This window comes from Neofelis nebulosa, chromosome 4 (genome assembly GCF_028018385.1).
Source record: "Neofelis nebulosa isolate mNeoNeb1 chromosome 4, mNeoNeb1.pri, whole genome shotgun sequence".
In the NCBI taxonomy this organism is placed as follows: domain Eukaryota; kingdom Metazoa; phylum Chordata; class Mammalia; order Carnivora; family Felidae; genus Neofelis; species Neofelis nebulosa.
In genome coordinates, this window is record NC_080785.1 from 144,447,347 (window position 1) to 144,470,699 (window position 23,353).

General features: G+C 37.9%; 1 protein-coding gene and 1 pseudogene across 1 annotated transcript; both read left to right on the forward strand.

The window, feature by feature from the left end:
* The first annotated feature begins 1,382 nt into the window (after positions 1-1,382).
* On the forward strand, positions 1,383-23,353 carry ARF4 (ADP ribosylation factor 4). Its single transcript, XM_058726462.1, has 6 exons — positions 1,383-1,773; positions 10,992-11,072; positions 11,561-11,670; positions 17,161-17,232; positions 20,473-20,598; positions 22,398-23,353. Exons 1-6 carry the CDS (start codon positions 1,707-1,709, stop codon positions 22,482-22,484), a joined length of 543 nt encoding a protein of 180 aa, XP_058582445.1. The 5' UTR covers positions 1,383-1,706; the 3' UTR covers positions 22,485-23,353.
* LOC131510002 (centromere protein H-like) lies at positions 17,239-19,025 on the forward strand (annotated as a pseudogene).

The window sequence follows — 23,353 nt, forward strand, 5'->3', positions numbered from 1 at the left end:
CTGATAGTATTACATAGTATGGCTATAACAGTGTATTCAGCCATCCCTCTATCACTCAACCATATTTGAGTGTCATGGTGTGCCAACTCCGGGGAATACAACGATACATAAAAACGGACTAGGGTCCTGCCTTCTCAGCGCTTTCAGACAAGGGTGGAGGAAAGGGAGGAAGTTTGTCAACAATATTAAGTGTGAAATCGTAACAATGAAGAGAGGCTATGATTCTTTGAGCCTGAGTAATTCATCTAGTGAGATCAATAAAATATTTTCCAAGGGAGTTAAACAGATCTGAAGGGCTGGTGATGGGGACTTAACTAAGGTACAGAGGTGTAGGTAGGAGGAGCTACTAATCCTAAACTGCATAACGGTGTAGAGGAAATAATGGTGATGTGGCGAAGATTATGGGGAACGTGCTTTTAAAAAAATTTTATAAGATATATACCTTATTTTGTAATCAGGAAAACATTAATTTTATAAATATTAATTTTTTTAATGTTTATTTTTGAGAGACAGAACGAAAGGTGGGGAGGGGCAGAGAGAGAGGGAGACACAGAATCTGAATCAGGCTCCAGGCTCTGGGCCATCAGCACAGCTCCAACCCACAGACCGGGAGAGAGATCATGACCCAAGACAAGTCGGAAGTAAGTCGAGGCTTAACCGACTGAGCCACCTAGGTGCCCCAAGATCAGAAATATTTTTCAAAGTGAGAAGGCTTTCCACTTTCTCAAAATAAGAAATAAGCTTTCCAGGGTTCAGAGAGAGAAAAGGTACACGAAAAACAATCCTTCCTCGTTGGCTTCTCTTTAAAAAGCTGCACTAGTCGATGAAAATGTCTCACAGCTATCTCATCTTGACATAAGATTAGGGGATGTTCATTACGACCTGGAGCGGAGAGGTCAATGCGTCTAGGCCACAGCCTCTATCTCTGCAGGACAGCTTTTAACCACTTATCTCCTGGGAAAGCAGGGCCCGTCTTCACTTCTCCACTAGGGGAAGTGCCTAGTGCTGCGCATGAAACGTGTACTTTCGTGGACGGGGGAGTCCGCAGCGCGCATTCAGTTTAAGAGTAGGTCGCTCAAAGGCAGGAAGAAAAGGTTCACTTCCTAACCCACAATGCACAGAGCGCCTTTCCGGAAGTAAGGACAACAGCCTCCTGAAAGTATTTATCCGGGCGGAAGCGTCTCGCCTAGGCTCTGATTGGAAGTGACCAGCCAGGGCATTGTGGGACTTTGTCCGTCTCCCAGTACGCATGTGCTAACTGGCGTCGCCCCGATGGTCCACGTCCGGGAGGAGACAACTGCCAGAGAATCGCGTCCCCGAAGTTGGCCAATCCCTTTCGTGCGCAGGCGCAGTGGTTCAGGCAGCACCGGAAGCGCAGGGGGTTGGGGCGGCGGTGACGCGATTCTGTCCGCGTTGGAGGGGCCGGGCCGCCGCCGGAGTAGCCGCGGCTACCGCGTGACGTGGCATAGCAAAAGCCTAAAACGCCAGAGCCGGAGCTGCCGCGCCAGTCGTCGAGCAGGTCCTCGCCCCGTTAATTCTTGCTCTGGAGCTTCGTCCGACACGCCGGCCAGCGAGCCGTGTCTGTCGCCTTCTTTCTCCTTCAGCCCGTCTTCCTTCGCTCAGTTTGTCGGGAGAGTGAAAAGAGAAGGCCCGGGGACGCCCCAAAACCCCTTCTGCTCCTGCCCATCGCAAGTGCCACTACTGCCATGGGCCTCACCATCTCCTCCCTTTTCTCCCGCCTCTTCGGCAAGAAGCAGATGCGCATTTTGATGGGTGAGTGAGGGGCCGAGAACCGAGGGCAGGCCCCAGTAGGGATCGGGTAAGGCCGGGTCTGGGTGCTAGGGGCCGCCTTGGGGCCTGTTTGCCCCTCCGCCCGCGGTGGTGGGGGAGGGGCGGCGGGCTCGGGGTCAGGAGGAATTCTTAACGGGGAACAATGGGGCGAAAGGTGGGCGGTCGCCCCAGATCTGTGTAAAAGGACTGGACAGGGCCGCGGGGCAAGGTTTCTTCCTTGTGGCTGTGGTTTTCTCTACTTGATCTTACTGAAAGCTACACAAGATCGGGCGCAGATGTGGGGAAAGCGAACTCCCATCTCGCTAAGCCCGGAAGACACTGGCGAGGCCCATTCTGAGAGTGCGGTCTGGCTCGTCTCTTCTCCGGTGTGGGCAGCGGTCCGAAGTGAGGCAGAACAACTCTAGCCTTCCTCCTCCCCCTTTCTGCACCGTGTACACACTCTGCACACTCCAGTGGTATGTGAGCGAGCCGTCGCCAGGAGCCCGGAGCCGGCCGGGCCAGGAAGTGACCAGGCCCAGAGCGGTGGTCAGGGAGCACCCAAGGTTTCAGAAGAGTCCGGAGTCCTCAGCGCTCACTTCGCCAAACTTCGCGCTGGATTCCATTTCGTATTTATTTCTTTTCCTTATTGTCCCCTTATCTTTTGGCCATTCTCAAAAACTAAATATATTTGGTTTATGCTCTTTGGTTTTCAATTGATTTTTATCTAGCTGACTAAGGTTTAAGGAAAAAAAAACTTTTAAAGCTATTTTTTTTTTTTAAGCCGGTAACAAATTTCCAGTAACTGAACATCCCGACACTCAACTTTAGGGTAGCCTTGTTAAATAACAGTTACAAAGCGGGTTTTTGTGTTTTTTTTAATTGTTTGGGAAATAGGCTTTTAAAACACTGCTTTTCGGTGCCAGCTTTTCTGTTTTTAGTTATTCCAGCTGAGGGAGAAGAGGCTTGCATGTCACTTGGGTGATACGAGCAACCCCTCCCCCATATTGCTGTGAGTAGTCTCTACATCACAGCTAAGCTGTGTGGGCCTGAGTAATGCCACAAGGAGCCCTCTAACTTTAAACGTTGAAACTTGTCGGTTCGTTAGATTTTCCACAGTGGGGAGGAAGTTTTATTTTCTAGTTCTCCTACCACTGAAAGTTTTCCAAAGCAAGATTCAGTAATTGGAGGTGTATGAAGGTTAAGGACATACACATTTAGTTCTTTTTTCACTTAACTGTTATTCCAGCTTCTTCACAGTTTGTGGAACAATTGTTAATAATTCATTCAGAAAGATGTCCAAATGTTTTCTCTTTAAAAGTTTCTTAGATTTCATTTTTAGAGACAATTTTTTAAAGGAGGACAAGCATATTAAGTTTTTAAGGTGGCTGAAAATTGACAGTCTGAAAAGGATCTGAAGTCATTGGGAGGACTTTGGACTGTGATAAATGAATTTCCAGGCTGTTCCTTAAAGAAATTAGTACCTAGTTGTGTTCCTGGAAATGTACTAAGTTGGTCCTTTTACTTAAGATACATTCTAAACCAATTGCTGTTTCACATTCTAAGTTTTCTGTGATGGCTGAAAGTTTCAGAGGGAGAAGAAAGGTAGAATTATGCTCTAAGAACTTTCCTAAATTTACTATATTAGAGGAGCATTTCTCCCCCTACCCCTAAAAAATAATGACTGAAAGAAAATGAAAAAGTATTTAACTTTGCAAGGGATCGAAGTCATGATTTGGAATGAACTCATGTTAAATGTTTTATTGCTCAGGTTTCCTATACTTGTTTTGCAGTTTAGTTTTGGGATAATCAGATTTCCTTGATTAAAAACACTTCAGTCACAAGGTCAACTTTTATAGTAACTCAGCAGATGAAGCATAACCTTAGAAGGATATGTGCGTGGGTAGGGAAAGAGGTGATTTGGAAGTTTGATAAATGATTTTTTTTTTTTTTTTTTTGGTCTAGCTTTATGAATGTCTGCATAAATAATCACTCTTAAGGTGAATGGGGCAGGCCCCATTCAAGTTTAAGAATTAGGAGTTAATTGGGTTTTTTTGTTGTTTGTTTTCATATTAATGTTCTCTGGCAGGTATGTGGGCTTTGTTTTCCTTTATACGGTTCACATGAAATTCATACCTTCTTGAGTAAGTGACTTTCAGACTTTATCATTTTAAAGTGTTATTGAAAGATGGTAGTAGTTAGCTCATGAGTCTGGTTTGCCAAATTACTGTTAAGTTTAAAATTATATTCCTACACGTGTTCTCCCAGGAAGTTCAAGTAATTTTAAAAGATGTTTGAAGTTACAGCTTGTAGTTAAGTAATTAAAAACCAATACAGTGTTTCAAATGTAATGTATAGATTGGCAGAAATTGTATAGTTTTTTTTTTTTGTTTGTTTGGGGAAATCACTCATGTGAATTATATTATTGAGCTTAAATTCAAAGATGACCAATTTCCATCTTAGATTTCTCATGTAGCCCTGCATTATCTTATTTTTAGACTGATCTCCAGTGTCTTGATCTGTGGTAAGATGTACTTTTGTAGATGACTCCCCCAAGTTTTGTTTACATTGGAAAACACTAATGTAGGTTCTATAGAGGAATTATTAATCCTGCACTCTTTGAACTTGAAAGTTTCTTGCTATTGAAAAGCTGGAAAAAATGTTGCTTTCTAAAAGATTGCTAATTACGGTATAATTTTGTATTGCCTTATATGTGACTGTTTTTTTGGGGGTGGCACGGGAGGTTCCTCTATTTGCCAATTTGAAAAATGTTACTAATATTTTAAATGAGGCTTCAAGCTGAGGAGTGGCATTTCATGCTTTTTCCCTAGCATATTTTGTAAATACACTTCTTGTGTGATTTTTAATTTTTTTTGTCCTCATTCTAGAAATAACATGTCCTGGGGCAGCTGGGTTGCTTATTTGGTTGAGCATCCAACTTTGGGTCAGGTCATATCTCACAGCTCATGAGTTTGAGCCCCGTGTTGGGCTCTGCTGGCAGCTCAGATCCTGCTTCGGATTCTGTGTCTCCCTTTCTCTCTGCCCCTCCACTGCTCACACTCTGTCTCTCTGTCTCTCTCTCTCAAAAATAAACGTTAAAAAATAAATAAAAACAACATGTCCTTTTTGTTAAATTTTAAAAATATGAGAAAAGAATAAAGTGATAACTATAATCCCACCATTTCACTGTTGTTAACATTTATTATATTTACTTTCAGGCTTTTGAGAGGATATTTGTGTTCTCTCTTTTTGACTTAGCATATTAGCATTTTCTCAGGTTATTGGTTGAACACATAATTATCAGGCTTAAAAAAAAAAGCCCTTTTGATTAGTTATGTGATTTAAGGAAACAGAAAAGGCAAAAGTCTTTAGTTTGATGCCACTAGAAGTTGATACAACAATTTTTAGATGCACCTTCTGGCATTATTGCAAATGGCTTTCAACTGATAATTTGCTGCTAATTAACACATTGATCAAAGTGCAGATACTTCTGATGTATTGGGTAGAAGTAAAACTTAAGCTTATTATAATTTTTCTTTTCACCTGGCAGCCTCGCTTTCAGGTTTGATGGTCAAACTTCTGAGGAATTAGATAAAATACCTTTTAAGATACAGTGTGTCCATCAGAGAAAACTAAAGGCAGGGTGGCAATATATAAATATCTTTTGAGAGCTTTGGCCTCTACTTCGGGGTTTTTTTTGTTTTTCTTTTAATTAAAAAGTTGAGATGCAATTCATGTAACATAAAATTTATCCCTTTAAAGTATACAATTCAGAGGTTTTACTGTATTCACAAACTTGTGTCACCACCACCAGTTTTAATTCTAGAACATTTTAATCAGCCTAGAAAGACACTCTATACCCGTTGGCAGTTACTGTTCCCCTTATTCCCCAGTTCTTTCTGCAACCAGTCATGTACTTTTAGTTTCTATGGATTTGTGTGTCCATGATAGTTAACATAATGTTACCATACAATATATGTCCTTTAGTATCTAGCTTCTTTCACTTAGCATAATGTTTTCAAAGCTCATAGCATGTTTCAATACTTCATTCCTTTTTATGGCTGAAGAGTAATTCCATAATATGAACATACCACATTTTGTTTATCCATTCATCATTTGATGGAAGTTTGATCGTTTCCACGTTTTGGCTTTTATGAGTAATGCTGCTGTGAACGTTTGAAAACAAGTTTTTGTATGGGCATATGATTTTAATTGTCTTGGGTTCTGTGTTAACTATATTTAACATTTTGAGGAGCAGACAAAACTTTTCCAAATCAGCTACACCATTTACATTCCCATCAGCTTTGAATGAGAGATCTAATTTCTCTATATGACTTGTGGTATTGCATACCTGTTCTACTCCTGTGATTCTGGGGACATTTCTGAACCTTAGATGCTGTGTGTGAAAAATGGAGGATAGTCATGAGATTTATATTATAAAAATGTATGGAATCCACCCAATGTTGTGCTCAAAACACAGTAAGCACTCAATTTAAATTATTTTTAAATAATTGTGAAGTTGATTTCAAGCTTTCGTGTAGAAAATTTTCAAGATAAAAGAAAACATGAAGAAGAAATAATCCTATGTGAAATTTTACCCATCTGAAAATACACTTTTTTCATCTAAGTCTCTTTTTTGCATTTTTTTTCCTTAAGTAAAGATCACGGGGATCTAGCTTCTTTAACTTAGAATATTTTTTGCTGCTACATTTTAGTAGACATACTTTTTAACGATTGGTAAAGATTTTGGGGGTAGTTTTGCTGCTGTTAATACTTTGGTCAAGGTGCAGGTTCAGTTAAGGAGAACAAGTAATTCCAGTATATCTTTCAATACAGTGACTTGTTTATGGGGGTGGAAGGGAGGGAGGACATTACTGGAATGTACAGATTAGAGTCTTATCTTGGCTAGTTGAGAATTGGTTATAGTTTCATTTTGTGGAGAAATCTCATTGCCAAATATTGCCACATTAAGGAAATACATAAGAAATGACTAAAGTAGTGCAAAATTGTTAGATCAACACATTTTTGAGTAAAGAACTATACAGTGAGTTTTAAGTGATGGTGCGCATTAATTTATGCATCTTTAATCTCGCAGTAGAAATTTCTTTTTAAAAACTTCTGCTTTGCATTTATTACAACACTATTATTTTGGGTGCAACTCAAAAGAAACTCTGGTGATTTAAAAATCTTATATGTGGCTGTGAGCCATTTAATTGTTGTCTACAGTTTTTAAAGTTTTACTTATTTTGAGAGAGAGCATGGTGCAAGTTGGGGAAGGGCGGTGGGGGGGTGGGGAGAGAAAGAGAGGAAGGAAGGAAGGAAGGAAGGAAGGAAGGAAGGAAGGAAGGAAGGAAGGAAGGAAGGAAGGAAAGAAAGAAAGAAAGAAAGAAAAAGAAAGAAAGAAAGAAAGAAAGAAAGAAAGAAAGAAAGAAGGAAAGAAGGAAAGAAGGAAAGAAGGAAAGAAGGAAAGAAGGAAAGAAGGAAAGAAGGAAAGAAAGAATCCCAAGCAGTCTCCCTACTGTCAGGACAAAGCATGATTTGGGGGCTCGATCCCATGAACCTTGATATTGTGACCTGAGCTGAAACCAAGAGCTGGCCACTTAACTGCCTGAGCCACTCAGGCACCCCACAATTTTTATTTTAAAAATAACTTGCTGAGGGGCGCCTGGGTGGCTTGGTCGGTTGAGCGTCCGACTTCGGCCCAGGTCATGATCTCACCGTCCATGAGTTCGAGCCCCGCGTCGGGCTCTGTGCTGACAGCTCGGCGCCTGGAGCCTGTTTTGGATTCTGTGTCTCCCTCTCTCTGCCCCTCCCCTGTTCATGCTCTGTCTCTCTCTGTCTCAAAAAAAAAAAAAAAAAAAAAATTAAAAAAATAAAATAAAAATAACTTGCTGAAAAAGCCTTATGGTTGCATTATTTTGTAAATACTCCTTCCCTTATTTTTTTTATTAAAAATAATAAAAAATATATTCAAGGCTCTTAAAGCAGTCATCTTCCTGATAGATTCATTAGGAAATGTAACCAGTCCAACATATTAATAAAGGAAATCTGCTATTTGGGATTTTTTTTAAATGAAAGTAACGCATGTTTATTGTGTAAAATTCTAACTGTAGAAATAGAAGAATATTAGTTATGTACATGAGTGGGTGTAACGCTTTCATTTAAAAAAATTGGGTTACCTCTGCTTTTCTAGAACTTAAGATAGTTATATAATCATAATTTGTCTTGGGTTTCTTCCATTCCTTGTTAGTATTTTTGTATTTAAATTGTTTCAGTGATGGTGTGAGGTTCAGTTTGACTCAGTTTGATTGGCATGTGCCATAGTTCTCAAACCTAACTCACGTTCGTTTGTTCTTTCTTTTAAATAAATGTATTTTTAATTATTATTATTATTATTATTATTATTATTATTATTATTATTTTACGTTGGGCATCAAGTCCCAGCTTGGGACTTGAACTCATAACCCTGAGATCAAGACCTGAGGTGAGATCAAGAGTCTGATGCTTAGGGGCGCCTGGGTGGCGCAGTCGGTTAAGCGTCCGACTTCAGCCAGGTCACGATCTCGCGGTCCGTGAGTTCGAGCCCCGCGTCAGGCTCTGGGCTGATGGCTCAGAGCCTGGAGCCTGTTTCCGATTCTGTGTCTCCCTCTCTCTCTGCCCCTCCCCCGTTCATGCTCTGTCTCTCTCTGTCCCAAAAATAAATAAAAAATGTTGAAAAAAAAAAAAAAAAAAAAAGAGTCTGATGCTTAACCAACTGAGCCATTCAGGTGCCCCTTGTGTTTTTTCTAATCAGTATCTCAGTTTCACTTCTTCTGACTTGGGTTTAATCATATTTTGACTCAGTTACTTAAGGGTGAATTTTGCTTTATTTTAAAATTTGATTAAGGGGTGTCTGGGTGGCTCAGTCGGTTAAGTGTCCGACTTAAGGCTCAGCTCATGATCTAACAGCTCGTGAGTTTGATGCGAGCCCCTCCATCAAGCTCAGAGCCTGGACCTGCTTTGGATTCTGTGTCTCCCTCTCTCTCTGCCCCTCCCCCACTTGTGCTCTGTGTGCATGTGTGTGTGTGTCTCTCTCTGTTAAAAATAAACATTTAAAAACTTTTTTTTTTTTTATCAAAATCACCTGAGAAGGACTCTTCCAAGAGACCGCTTTTTTGAACAAGGAACCCATCATTTTGTTCTACTCTTCATTTTCTGTATTTTTACTGAAGCTGTCAAATTTGAGGCAGTTTCTTTTGTTTCTTTGTGTATATTTTAGAATTAGGTTTCCTGATTTTTTTTTTGATACTGTCCCATACTCAAAAAACAAAACCCCTCCTGGTGCCAGTGGTTTTTCTTATGCCTGTGAGTGAGGGCTTGGCTGCTCACTCTGACTAGTAAGTGTCATAGTATTTTGGAAAGAATAAACCTGAATATCTGAGTATGAAGAAGTAGGGAACACCGTTTGATTAGAGGACACAAGATATGAAGATATAAATTGCTTGAGTGTCCAGAGAGATCTTAAAGCTACCTTTGTAGGGTACAGAGCAGAAACGGTTGTTACGGGGCACCTGAGTGGCTCAGTTGGTTGAGCGTCGACTTTGGCTCATGTTATGATCTTGCTCTGCTCGTGCTCTGTCTCTCTGTCTCTCAAAAGTGAATAAACGTTAAAAAAAATTTTTTTTTTAAAAAGAAACGGTTGTTACATGGGTACAGGAGGTCTGAAATTGCCTGTGGCCTTTAGGTCTGTTTTAGGTAAGTGGGGTGATTTCTCTGTTTTTTCAACTTAATAGCATTTGTTACATGTGCCAAGTCATGCTTTGATTTAAATATTTAAAAAGCATCCTTGCTTAAATCAATACTCAGTTGAACTCATTTCAAAATCTGGGATAGTGTAAATCTAGGTGGGCAAATGTGATGTCCTTGGAACAGTGATAAATTCGATGAGGCTATTAGATATTGGCCTTTCATTTGGAAGGGTTTAGCAAACAATGTAGAATATGCAGGTTTTGAGAGATTCATACTTAGAATGAACATTTAATTTGCTCATTACTATCAGTGTAACAAAGAAATATACCATCTTGTTCCAGTATGGATTTTTTTTCTTCAGAAATAAGCGCATTCTTCCCTACTTGTATCTGCCTCAAAGGAGTCATTTAAAGAATTTAGACATTAGTTACATTGGAGGTGAATATAATAGGGCTATTTGGTTACCCAAATTAACCAATCTTGTGTTCTCATTTCTGTGCATTTGATGTAGGAATGGATATAAATAGGGGTAAAATTGGCCCCATCTTCCTTTTGGATACTAGGGCATGGTTATATATTTTTTAAAGATAATTTTTATTCACTTTTTAATTTTTTAATTTTTTAATATTTTTAAAATGTTTTTTAATGTTTATTCATTTTTTTAAGAGACAGAGAGCATGAGTGGGGGAGGGGCAGAGAGAGAGAGAGGGAGACACAGAATCCAAAGCAGGCTCCAGGCTCTTCAGCTGTCAGCACAGAGCCTGACGTGGGGCTTGAACCCACGAACAGTGAGATCGCGACCTGAGCTGAGGTTGGATGCTTAACCGATTGAATTGCTCACGCACCCCCATTTTTTGAATTTTTTAATTAAAAAAAGTTTTTTTTAGGGTGAGCATGCAAATGAGGGAACAGGGCAGAGGGAGAGAGAGAGTCCAAGTAGGACTCAATCCCCACCACCCTGGTATCATGATCTGAGCCGATATCAAGAGTCGGATGTTTAACAGACTAAGCCACCCAGGCGCTCCTTTATTCACTTGTTTTTGTGTGTTTTCCGATTCAGTTTGTGACTTGTGTTTTTAAAAATGAGAGTAGTTCGTAGAATTAATAAGAACTTGAATTGGAAAAGATCTTAGATTAAATGATTCAGTCTCTCCTTGTTTTATACCTAATTTCTCTGGTCTCAGTTTTCTAGAGTGACTTGTTTAAAGGCAGTTAACTAGTTTGTGGCAAAGCAAATCTAGAGACTAGAGCCTGAGTCAGCCTGATACTCTTTTCTTTTCACTACTACATGTTGTCTCTCTAGGTCTAGAAAGAAAAACGGAAAGGCTTTGTGTAGCAAATGTTGCTCTTGGGGATCAGAAATGAAGTAATTTCATTTCTAACTCATTTGTGCCTTGTCCAGTTGACTTTTGCTTTCAAACTATGAATTTATTGTAGAATTAATTCTTAGTATGTGCTTTTAGTCTAGATTTAAAATCTATAATGTCTTTTTCTAGTTGGATTGGATGCTGCTGGCAAGACGACCATTCTGTATAAACTGAAGTTAGGGGAGATAGTCACCACCATTCCTACCATTGGTAAGAAAGTTTACAGATGAGTTTAATTTATATCATAGTAGTATGTTATAAAGTGAAATAGAATATGGTTTAATTTTGAAACAGTTTTTTAAGGTTAATTTTTTAGAGCAGCTTTATGTTTGCAGAAAAATTGAGAGGAGGGTACAGAGATTTCCCATATACTTCCTACCCTCATGTATATATAGTTTCTCCCTGTATCAACATCACTCATTTGAGTGGTACATTTGTTATAATTGATGAACCTCATTGACACATTATAATCATCTAAAGTCCATGGTCTACCTTACGGTTAACTTTTGGTTTTGTGCATTCTGTGGGTTTGGATAAATGTCCTGTGGCATATATCTATCATTATAACTGGCTTAGATTCTTTTTAAGTTTGTTAATTATCTAGTAGGACTTTAAAAAAGCAATTCTGAGGCAATTCACAATAAAGGGGTCTGTTTTCTTTATGACATTTTGCACCACTGTCTTTTTTTTCTTTGTAGGTTTTAATGTGGAAACAGTAGAATATAAGAACATTTGTTTCACGGTATGGGATGTTGGTGGTCAAGATAAAATTAGGCCTCTCTGGAGGCATTACTTCCAAAATACCCAGGTAAGGAATGCTGTACAGTTTGTATAACTTTTCTTTATATGTTTCATGCTTTAAAGTTTCTGTTACTGTCTACTATTTGGGTGTTGGTGTTTACTCTGTGAGTTGGCATTCTTATCATTGCTTACGTCTTTCTTCAGTGAACTCTCTCACTTATGCCTTTGAAGGCTAAATTACCCAATGTGGAAGATTTACATAGCCATCATAACAATATTTTGGAAGATTAGTTGTTGGGGGGGATGATTTTCAAGATTAAATTAGATGTCTCATCAGTAGTTGGTTTTGTTCTTAGTCTAGAAAGTAAGGTCTGTATAACTTTATCATTAAAATTTTTAATGAATAAAGGGTAATTAATATTCCTTAATTTAGCCCCATTAAGTGTTTATTAAAATACAGTAGGAAAAAAAATTAATGTAGATCTACCTTGTTGGTTTATATTTTTATATTTTCACGTAGTATATATAATGGTGGCATGGGAGAGACGTTAGTAATCCTGTAGAGTAGGAATTCTCAAATTTGGCTCCACATTAGAATTCACCTGGGGAGCTTTAAAAAAAATCCCAAAGTGCTGATCATTAACTTGACTTGAAATTTCTGTAGATACAAACTGTGTATCAGTAATGCTTCTCAGACTTTGATGTGCATATGAATCACCTGGGTATTTACAGATCAGTTTAGTAGGGCCTGGCTAAGGCCTGATACTCTTTTTTTTTTTTTTTTTTTTTTAAATATTTATTTATTTTGAGAGAGAGAGCACGAGGAGGGAAGGGGCAGAAAGAGAGCGAGAGAATGAATCCCAAGCAGGCTCCATGCTGCCAACACAGAGCCTGATGCAAGGCTTGAACCCATGAATCGTGAGATCATGACCTGAGCTGAAACCAAGAGTCAGACGCTTAACTGAGCCACCCAGGTGCCCCAAGGCCTGAGATTCTGCATTTCTAGCAGGTTCTCCAGTGGTAGTACTGATGCTGTTGGTTTAGGACCTTACTTTGAAGAGCAAGGCTCTGTTACAATAAGTTTTTTCAGCAGCAGCACTGTTGACATTTTGGGCTGAGTAACTATTGTTGGCTCTCTGCATCGTAGGATGTTTAGCAGCATCCCTGTCCTCTACCCACTAGGTGCCAGTAGCAAACCCCACCCCACCCAGTTGCAGTAACCAAAAATATCTTCACATATTGCAAAATATCCTCTGGGGACAAAATTGCTCCCTCATGAAAACCACTACTCTAGGCTAACTCTTATATAGGAGCAAGCTGAAGCTTGGAATAACTTACCTACGACTGGAGAGGTGGTTCTTGTTCTACATGTCTCTTTAAACTTGTTCCAACTCACTTGTGTTTTCTTTAAAATTTTTTTTTATTTTTTACATTTATTTATTTTTGAGAGACAGAGTGAGGCAGAGTGCGAGTGGAGGAGGGGCAGAGAGAGAGAAGGAGACAGAATCCGAAGCAGGCTTCAGGCTCTGAGAAAGTGTTCAGCACAGAGCCCAATGCAGGGCTCGAACCCACGAACTGTGAGATCATGACCTGAGCCAAAGTCAGACACTTAACCGACTGAGCCAGCTAGGCACCCCACTCACTTGTGTTTTCTACCACAGGAGAAGTTTCTCATCAGTTTTTATTACCGGAGTTGATAACATTTTGTAAGTAATGTGTGATGTTACCAACACTTCATATGTGTAAGATTTGCGCAGGTCATTCTTGGTCTCCAACTCATAAAACATTGTATGCAAGTGAGGTATATTGCCACCAGGTGGCAGTGAATACCCTACATGAGTGGCTGGAACTACCAGGTTTAAGTAGTATGTCATGTCCAGTAAATAACATGCTTTTTTATTTAAAAATAAGAATGTTTCTGTTCATTAGCTGTGATTAGAAAAGTTATTTTGAGGGGCATCTGGGTGGCTCAGTTGGTTGGGCTTCTGACTGGCTCAGGTCATGATCTCGCGGTTTGTGGGTTCGAGCCCTGTGTCAGGCTCTGCACTGCTTTGGATTCTCTGTCTTCCTTTCCCTCTCCCCCTTCCCTGCTTGCTCTCTCTCTCTCTCTTTCTTTCTCTCAAAAATAAATAAACATTTTTTTTAAAAAGCTATTTTGATAAGAGTCACATGCTTAAAAAAACTTTATTATGGAAATTGTCAAATGTATGCAAAAGTAGAGAGAATGGCATATAAACTTCCACATCTCTGTTACCCAACTTCAATTATTAGGATATAGCCAGTATTGTTTAATCGATATTCCTCTCTTATGTAATTCACCTTTTAGATTATTGTAAAGCAAGTCATAGTCCTTTCATTTAGGAAAGATGTTTTTGAAGTAAAATTAGGGATGAAGTAAAGCTTTGCTAATTCGTAATTTGTTATTCTTGACCAAGAGTAACCCTAATGTTATTCTAGATTTGTTTACAATGCTTTGTAACTTACTTTTGAGCTCTTAATTGAGATTAGACCCATTCCTGGCCTCTTTAGATCACTTTATAATCAAAAGTCCCAAGTACTTTTTCCTTGAGAACCCATTCCTGTAGGAGAAAGTTTTATGTGTTACCTGATGTAATCTCAGCTAAGCTCTTAACACCAGCTTTTCTAGCATTCCTGGTTAGTTCTTTTAGCTATAAAATGTAAAAGAAACTAATAGCATTTAACCATGCTTGTAACTTTTTTAACAAGCCAGGACACAGTGTTTGTTGTAGTAAATTGCTCTTCCCTCATTAGACAATTCCAATTATTTTGCTATCCTAAATAAGTAAATACTTGCCCTTTTAGGTAGTTTTTTCTTACTGTAGCCGAACTTATCTTTAGAATCCTAGCTTTTCTACATTCTTGATTCTGGGTTGTCCCAGGAAGTGAGTAACTTTGAATTTATTGCTGAAATACTTCTCTCTCCCAGTAGTGTTACTTTGGGACTGATAGCATTATTTTATATTTTATTTTATTTTTAATTAGCAATTTCTTATTAGCACACTTGTGTGCAGGACGTGGGGGGTGGGGAAGGCAGAGGGAGACAGAGAGAGAGAGAGAGAGAGAGAGAGAGAGAGAGAGAGAATCTCAAGCAGGTTCCACACCCAGTGCCTGAGGTCATAACCTGATCTGAAATCAAGAGTTGGACTCCTAACCAGCTGAGCCACCCAGGTGCCCCTACATTTTAAAAGAGAATAAAAATGGGTTGTTAGTAATCCAGATAAAATTAGATCCCTTTTGGAGGCATTGCCTCTTCCAAAGGGTAGATTCTAAAAAGGAATGGCTTTTGGGGCGCCTGGGTGGCTCAGTCGGTTAAGCGTCTGACTTCAGCTCAGGTCATGATCTCGCAGTTTGTGAGTTTGAGCCCCAGGTCAGGCTCTGTACTGACAGCTCAGAGCCTGGAGCCTGCTTCGGATTCTGTGTCTCCCCCTCTCTCTGCCCCCTTCCCTGCTCATGCTCTGTGTCTCTCTGTCTCTCAATAATAAATAAATGTTAAAAAAGAAATTATAAAAAAGGAATGGCTTTTGGAATAGAAGAGGAAGGAGACAACTTTTCCTAAATGCCTGTGATAAGTCAAGTACGATGCTAGATTCTTTTTGTGCCTCTATGATTACATTTAACTGGCTTATAAAGTTGATGGCATTGTTTTATAAAAGAGGAGACATGTTCAAGGATTAGATAATTCATATAATAAGTAGTCTTGAGATTTGAATTTGGTTATCTTTCCATTATGCCATACTGGCTCTCATAGCACCAGAAGTATTTTCAGTGGTTAGGATGTTTAAAATGATGGTTTCCAGCAGAGATAAAGGAAATGGGTTTGAAATTTGCTAGACCAAAGGAAATTGTTATTTAATGACCATAGCCTAAAATAAATATTTGGTAAACCTGGCAAGCTTAGTACTGTGGTGGTCCTGAGGGGTAAATAGAAAATAATGTAGCCCTTTGCCTTAAGTGGATTTTGTGGTCTCAGTGGATTTAATCAAGTTACTGACATAAATAAGCACAAGACAGTTTGTGCTAAAGTGACAAATGACCAGAAATACTTCAATGGTTAGGGTTGTAGGGAGAATAATTTTTAAAGTAATCACTTTAGTATTAATAGGAATAGATTTTAACAAAGCTATCAAGGTAATCTGCCCTCTCTTTCTTACTCCAGTTGAAAATTTTCTACTTTTCCATTTGAAAGTTTTTAGAGAAGTCTTAACTGTTCCCTTAATTCCATTTCTTTTCTAGCATGGAATTTTAATATTTGTGAATATCAATAAGAATGGTTACTATTTTTCTTTTTGTTAAGAATTTTGTGGCTCAGTGAGTTGAGTGTCCAACTTTGGCTCAGGTTATGGTTTTGCAGTTTGTGGGTTCGAGCCTGCATCAGGCTCTATGCTGTCAGCTGTCCCCCCTGCACCTTCTCTGTCCATTGTACATTGCTCGCATGTACACTCACTCTCTCTCAAAAATAAATAAAAATTTTAAAAAATAAAAAAAGAATTTCATATCTGAAGGCACCTGGCTGACTCAGTCTGTGGGACTCTTGATCTCAGGGTTGTGAGTTCAAGCCCCACATTGAGCTTAACTTAAAAAAAAAAAAAAAAAGTCTTCTTATTTGATAGGTCAACAACATTATGGAGCAGAACTGATTTTTCCTGTGAAGCCTATAAAAACTGTAGGGGCGCCTGAGTGGCTCAGTTGGTTAAGCATTGGATTTCAGCTCAGGTTGTGATCTCACAGTTTGTGAGTTCAGGCCTCATGTCTGTGCTGACAGCTCAGAGCCTAGAACCTGCTTGGGATTTTGTGTCTCCCTCTCTCTCTGCTCTCCCTTGCTCGTGTTCTCTTTCTCGGTCTCTCAAAAATAGACGTTAAAAAAAAAAAAAAAAAAAAAAAACTACTGTAGGGTGCGTCTTCCCCCTCTTTTTTTTTTTTAAAGCACTTTGTGCTTGCCTTTGACTGAATAAGCTAATTCAGTTAGTAAATTCATGGATCTTTAGAGTCTTTGGTTTATTCTTTTATCTTTTGTTCCCATCTATGCTTTCCTGTGTGAGGTAAGAGGGATAAAATTTATTCTTAGTGTAGTTGGAAAAAGTGATCAACTGGTTAAGAGTAAGATTTTTATTTTATATTTTTTTGAATGTTTATTTTTGAGAGCGAACACAAGCAGGGAGGGGCGGAGAGGAAGGGGAGACACAGAATCCAAAGTAGGCTGCAGGCTCCGAGCTGTCAGTGCAGAGCCAAATTGCAGGGCTCAAACCCATGAACCATGAGATGACCTGAGCCGAAGTTAGACGCTTAACCAATTGAGCCACCCAGGGCCCCAAGATTTTTTTTTTTTTAAATAACATAAGTTAAAATCACAAATAGTGCTCAAATCATTTTTAGTACTTAGGGCCCTGTTCCTTTTTTTTTTTTTTCTATTAATAAGGAGACATTGTCTTCCTTAACGTTTAACTCAGTATGGTTTTTCTGCTTGTACTTATGTTTTATATTTAGTGTCTCCTTTAAAGTTAACTGTTAATAATTTATTTACACAATTTTTCCCCAGGGTCTTATTTTTGTGGTAGATAGTAATGATCGTGAAAGAATTCAGGAAGGAGCTGAAGAGCTGCAGAAAATGGTAAGGATATTTTTTAAATCTTTTGTTTGCAAGATATGTTTTTCAGGGTGACAGCGGTATTGTTAGTGGTTGGTACCATACTGTGATTAGATTACAGAAATGAATTTTTCTAGAAAGAACCATGCACGTAAAAGTCTCCGGCAGAGCTTTTTAAAAAACACACAGAAGAGTAGCTACTTCATTAAGTTGAGAAGAAGGCTCAGCTTTTTAGAGTGCTCCATGGGTGATATGGGTCTCTGGTTGAGGATGTTTCCATTAGTCTAGTCCTTTATTTCATAGATAAAAAATCTATGGTTTTGAAACTTTTGTGATGTAAGAATCTTGGTTCAAATCCCTTATTCGCAAGGTCATTGGGTTCGGTTTTCTCTGTGCTGTTCCTGTATAACCAATACTTTGAAATGTTTTGTAATAGTAGCCATGATAAAGAATTCTACCTGAAGGTAGTAGTATTTCAGTTGATGATGGTATTTTGGCTTTGCCATGTATCCGATTGTTTTCATACACAGTTGACCTTTGAGCAGCATGGGGATTAAGGGGATTAAGGGTGCCAGCTCAAGCCCCACCCACCCATATGTACAGTTGAAAATCCACATATTACTTTTGAATCCTCAAAAACTGCTGCTTTTCCGGGCTACAGTTTAGTGGTGGGAATATTGGCTCCTGAGGCCGCATCTTCCCATCCCAGGTGGTAGCTCTTCCTGCCAGTCACAATGGAGAAGCAGCCTGAAGAGCAAGCGGCCACCAAGCCCTTGGACTCCAGAGCAGGAGGCGGGGAAGGCGGGCAGCACAGGCCACCGGCGCCCAGGTGGTGCAGCCCAGGGACCAAGGACCGCTCGACCCTTCTGCTCAGGCTGAGAGCACAGACAAAAAAACTCTTGGAATATAACTCAGTGGTTCATGTAAATGAAAAAAATAAAAACAAAACTCCAGTAGAACAAATCATGCAAGATAAGCAAATTGAAGCTAAAATTAAAGACCTGGAAAATTGCTTTTGAAGTGAAAAAGCTTGTGTTAGACAGGATGCAACTTTCGACTGCACTTAAAAAAAATCTGGAGAAAATTAACCCCAAGTGTGCTCATGGATCACATGAAACATGTACTAAAGCTAAATTAATAATGAAATCACACCAGGAATCTGGGATTTGGAGGAAAAACTGCTTGATGTTGGGAAGAAGAGATTACAATTAAAACAAGCTTCAGAAAGTAAGCTTTTGGAAATACAGACTGAAAAGAGTAAACAAAAAGATGATTTGGGACAATATGGAAAATTCAGACAAGATAAAGCCAATACAACAAAACCTACAAATTAGAGATACACATTTATTCAACATGTGTTCCAAAACCTCATTTAGGGAGTAAAGCAGTTGGGCAGAGGATTTTACCTTTAAAGAGCCTGTTCTACAGCTTGAGAAGAATCACACCATGATCTAATAAGAATTCCATTGTGTCATTTTTTGTTTCAGTCTTTGATAGGTCATTTAAATAGCAAATTTGGAGTAAACATTTTTTAGTGTTTTTGGAACTCTTCTAATACCTGCAGTTTTTTGTAGCTTCACGCTATAACATGAAATCTGTTGTTTTAAATATATTTAAAGTGACTGGCATACTCTAAAAGAATCTGAAAATCTTAGGGTTGGAAGGGTCCCAAAAGACCTGTAATCCAGCTTTCTGCTGAACGTGGACCTTTTTTCTGCAATATTCCTGGCAATCCCAACTGTCAGTTGGAATGTTTCTGTGCATTTGTCCGTCAACTAAAATATTAGAAAAATTAGAAAAGGATATTCATATCTCAATTCTTTTTCAACCATCAGTTGTATTTTATTGAAATAAATCTCATTTTAGATTTATCTCACACAAAAAAACTTAAGTAGTAATATAGTAATAGCCTACTGTTGACCGATAACAGTTAACACATATTTCACATAATGTATGTATCATATACTAGATTTTTACAACAAAGTAAGCTAGATAAAATTGCTAAGGAAATTATAAGAGAAAATGTGTTTACAGTAATGTACTGCAAAAAATCCATGTATAAATTGACCTACACAGTTCAAACCCAAGTTGTTCAAGGGTCAGCTGTGTTTATATTGTGAAAATTTATTGAGGAATCTTGCTAGAGGCACCTTGTCATGGTTTCATGGTGTAGCCATAAAATATTTACTGAAATGAAATCTTAATTCTCGTTCATTACTTCTAAGACTGTGGTGCAGTTTGTAAAGCCATTGTGCCAATAGATGTGTAACTAAGTCACTGGTAGTTTGTCTGATGAGTTCAATATCACCCCTTCTACTCTTTTTGTAAACAGCTTTATCAAGATACAATTCACATACCATAAACTTCACTCATTTAAAATGTGTAAGTTACTGGTTTTTAGTATACAGAATTATGCACACATTACCACAGTCTAATTTTTTAGAACATTTTCATTGACCCAGAAAGAAATTCTCTAGAACTATTCCCCATTCCTTCCCCTACTCCACCCCATACCCCCAGCCCTTACAACCACTAATTTACTTTATATGTGTATATGCCTATTCTAGACATTCATATAAATAGAATCATACAATATGTGGTCTTTTTTAACTTTTTGTTACTTTTCACTTAACATAAGTTTTCAGGGCTGGTCCATGTTGTGTCATGTGTCAGTACTCATGCCTGCCATCTTCTATATACTTTTACTTATTTACTCTTATATTATTTCCTATTGTAATATACTCTTGTGTTCTTGTATTTTTCATGATACTGCTAATACCATAATCATTGTTTTGTTGTCCTACTGGTGTATGGTCCAGCCGGCTGGAAAGGAATACAAGTCCAAAAAGAATCCTCTCAATAACTTTACTACTGAGTACCATAAGATTCTGCCGTAAATACATATTCCCATTTGTGTTTCTGGTCCTTGCCAATCCTGACTCTTAATGGATGATCATGAAAGCTGAAATAAATGATTTACTTTAATGGAGTGCAGGATGATTGGCTTGAAAAATAGTTTTGCTTTACTTGAAAGGCATATGATTATTTGCTGGGGATTTAAAAATTGAAGGGTATGAGGTTTAAGTTGTTAAGCGTGTATGAACTTCATGTAGTGAAATTATGTTGATGTTTAATAACGTCTTTAATGTTGAATAAGTGATATATATCACTTATATATCACAGGGAAGACAGTGTTTTCCCTCCTTTGTGACAATAATTGAGTTCCAGTTTGTTAGTTGTTATACTCTCAGCTTTTATTTCCAGCTTCAGGAAGATGAGTTGCAAGATGCAGTGTTGCTGCTTTTTGCAAACAAACAGGATTTGCCAAATGCTATGGCCATCAGTGAAATGACAGATAAATTAGGTCTTCAGTCTCTTCGTAACAGAACAGTAAGTATTTGGAGATTTGTATTAACCTCCTATTACAATTAATAGTTTAATTGTTTAAGCACGTATTCAGTTTAAATACATATTAAGTAATTGTCCCTTTTGAATAGATAATGAGCACATCATTTAAAAAAATACAGTAATATACTCTTGTTTACAGACACGAGTCCTTTCAGGCTTTTGTAAGTGTGTGTTCAATTTTAAACTTCTTTAATATCTTCTCCATTTTTTAACATTTAATATTTATCCTTTAAGGATCCAAATGTTTAGATACCTTTATTTTGATTTTTATTAACTTTACCCTCAAACCATTTAGTATTGATAAATACTTTATGAGAAAATTGTACTTGATGAGAATTATATAAAGATTATTGATATTGTTAATTTTAATTTAAAATCTTTTAAATAGCTTTGCAGCAAGTATTTTGTAATTTGGTTTTCTTATTAAAACTGCAGTATTTAGCAGCCATATTTTAGATAATACTATTTTTTACTGTTTGCCTGTTAACATCAAAAACTTGTGAACTATAATTATGACATTAAACAAGTTTTGAATTTAAAATTGTAAGAGGGGTGCCTGGGTGGCTCAGTCGGTTGAGTGTCTGACTTTGGCTCAGATCATGATCTCGTGGTTCATGGGTTCAAGCCCTGTGTTGGGTTCTGTGCTGACTGCTCAGAGCCGGAGCCTGCTTTGGATTCTATGTCTCCCTCTCTTTCTCGCCCAGCCCCCACACCCTCGTGCTCTGTCTCTCTCTCAAAAATAAATAAACTTTAAAAAAAATTATAAGACATGTTATACTTGTTCTCCAGTAGCTTGTTTAGGTCAGTGATTTAAATACTGGGAAATACTTGTCAACAAGGTAAATACTGTGCTGTGGCAATAACTGTATAGTATGTTTGAGATGTCCCAGGATGATTTAAACAAGATAAACTGTAAATGCTACCAGTTTCCAGTGCTGTGAAGATAATAATTTATGCCTTTTCCCAGCCTTCAAGGTTTCTGGGTGTTTGATATTCAAATAATAATTGGTAGCATTGTATACTTGCATTGAACTTGCAATATTAAAGCGAAGTCTTTATTGTAAGGTAGAATAAAACTAGTCAGTAAAGTATTAAAAATAAACTATCCTTCAAGGTAATGAAATTGCTTTCTAGATCTTTTTCTTGCTCTTTGTTAGCTTTTCATGGTATTTCATGCAGTTACTGAGATATGATTCATTACCATTTTAAAAAGTGGAACTTTTTAAAATACATGAGACTACATACAGATAGTGAAGTTATCTGAAAAGCCTGCCTCTATCAGCAGCTCCTACTTTTTTCAAAATTTTGCCTTCTGTACTTTGAACTTAGTTTTATGGGAAACGAGGGTTATAAGGACCTGGTGGGTACTTAGTTACTAATCTTCCTATGAATGTTCTTTTCGGATTAAGGACTAGATCATTGATTAAATCTAATAATGAATCAGTAGGAGTAGATTTAAATGTAGTAGGAGTAGATTTAAATGTGGCAAGAGTTTGTGAGAAGCATGTATTAGAACACTCCTAATCAATATAGTTAGTGAGACCATTATAAAATTAAACATTTGTAAGATACAAACTTTAATGTATTTATGCCATTATTCCTATAGTTTTATATATTAATTTTTTCATTTACTTTTTTCCTATACATTTATGGTAACTGCTGACTAAATAATACCTTGGGCATTTGGGAGGAAGTATTTAATTTTCTGATTAAGAAATTTTAAAGACTGTGGTTATATATAGTATTCTGTTAATCACGTATTTTTTGTTCTTTCTTTACAGTGGTATGTTCAAGCCACTTGTGCTACACAAGGAACTGGTCTGTATGAGGGACTTGACTGGCTGTCAAATGAGCTTTCAAAACGTTAAATGAAACTGGATATCTAACCAAGGACACATTTGATAGAATTGGTCTAGGCTTGTTACAACAAAATTAGTTTGCATCTTGGTTATTAAACAGTATCTGGGACTGGTTTGGGCAGAATATTACAGCGTTTAAACTTATTTTGTTGCCAATTATTGTTTGCCAAGTATAATATTGCTATTTAGCAATATGCTTGGTTTTAAAGAAATTCTCCTTAACTTGGGAAAAAAAGTGTCCTCTTTTAATTTTATTTCTCTTAAGCCTAAATGCCTGGACATAGCTATTGTGACACCTTTAAATAAATCCGTTTTGAATGTTTTTTGAGCCCACAAGAAATAACGTTTTAAAGTTATCCCCTTGCTACTTTACTGATACCTTTATCATTCCTGGGACAGTCTGCTGATTTAAAAAAATGTAGCATTCCATTTGTATTTATTTTTCTCCCTTGCCAAAAAGATTTTCTAATCCTGCTTGTACCAGCCAGGGAAATGCTCCAAAACACTATTCAGATCTCTTGCACTGAGGACCTTCTATTTTCTCCCCATTATTGAATCCTGGCTTTTCATCAGCCAAGCTTACCTTAGTGTGGTTTGGATTTGATAGCTAATTAGTTCTGTGCTGGTTGCAAAGAGTTCATATTGAGATGATTTTTTAATACCCAGCAGATTGTCTTCCTTTATATTGTATCTTTTTTATGTTGCATGTTGCTTTTTGGTATCAGCCTGACTCTTTGCCCAGTATATGATAGTTCTGCTGATGTTTTATTGTTTATTGGTGAACATATCTTCATTAAGAGTTTTTGGAAAACTCATCAAACTCAGTAAGTTTTCTTCATAACCCATTTGGAATTCTTCCTAATAAAATGATAAAAATA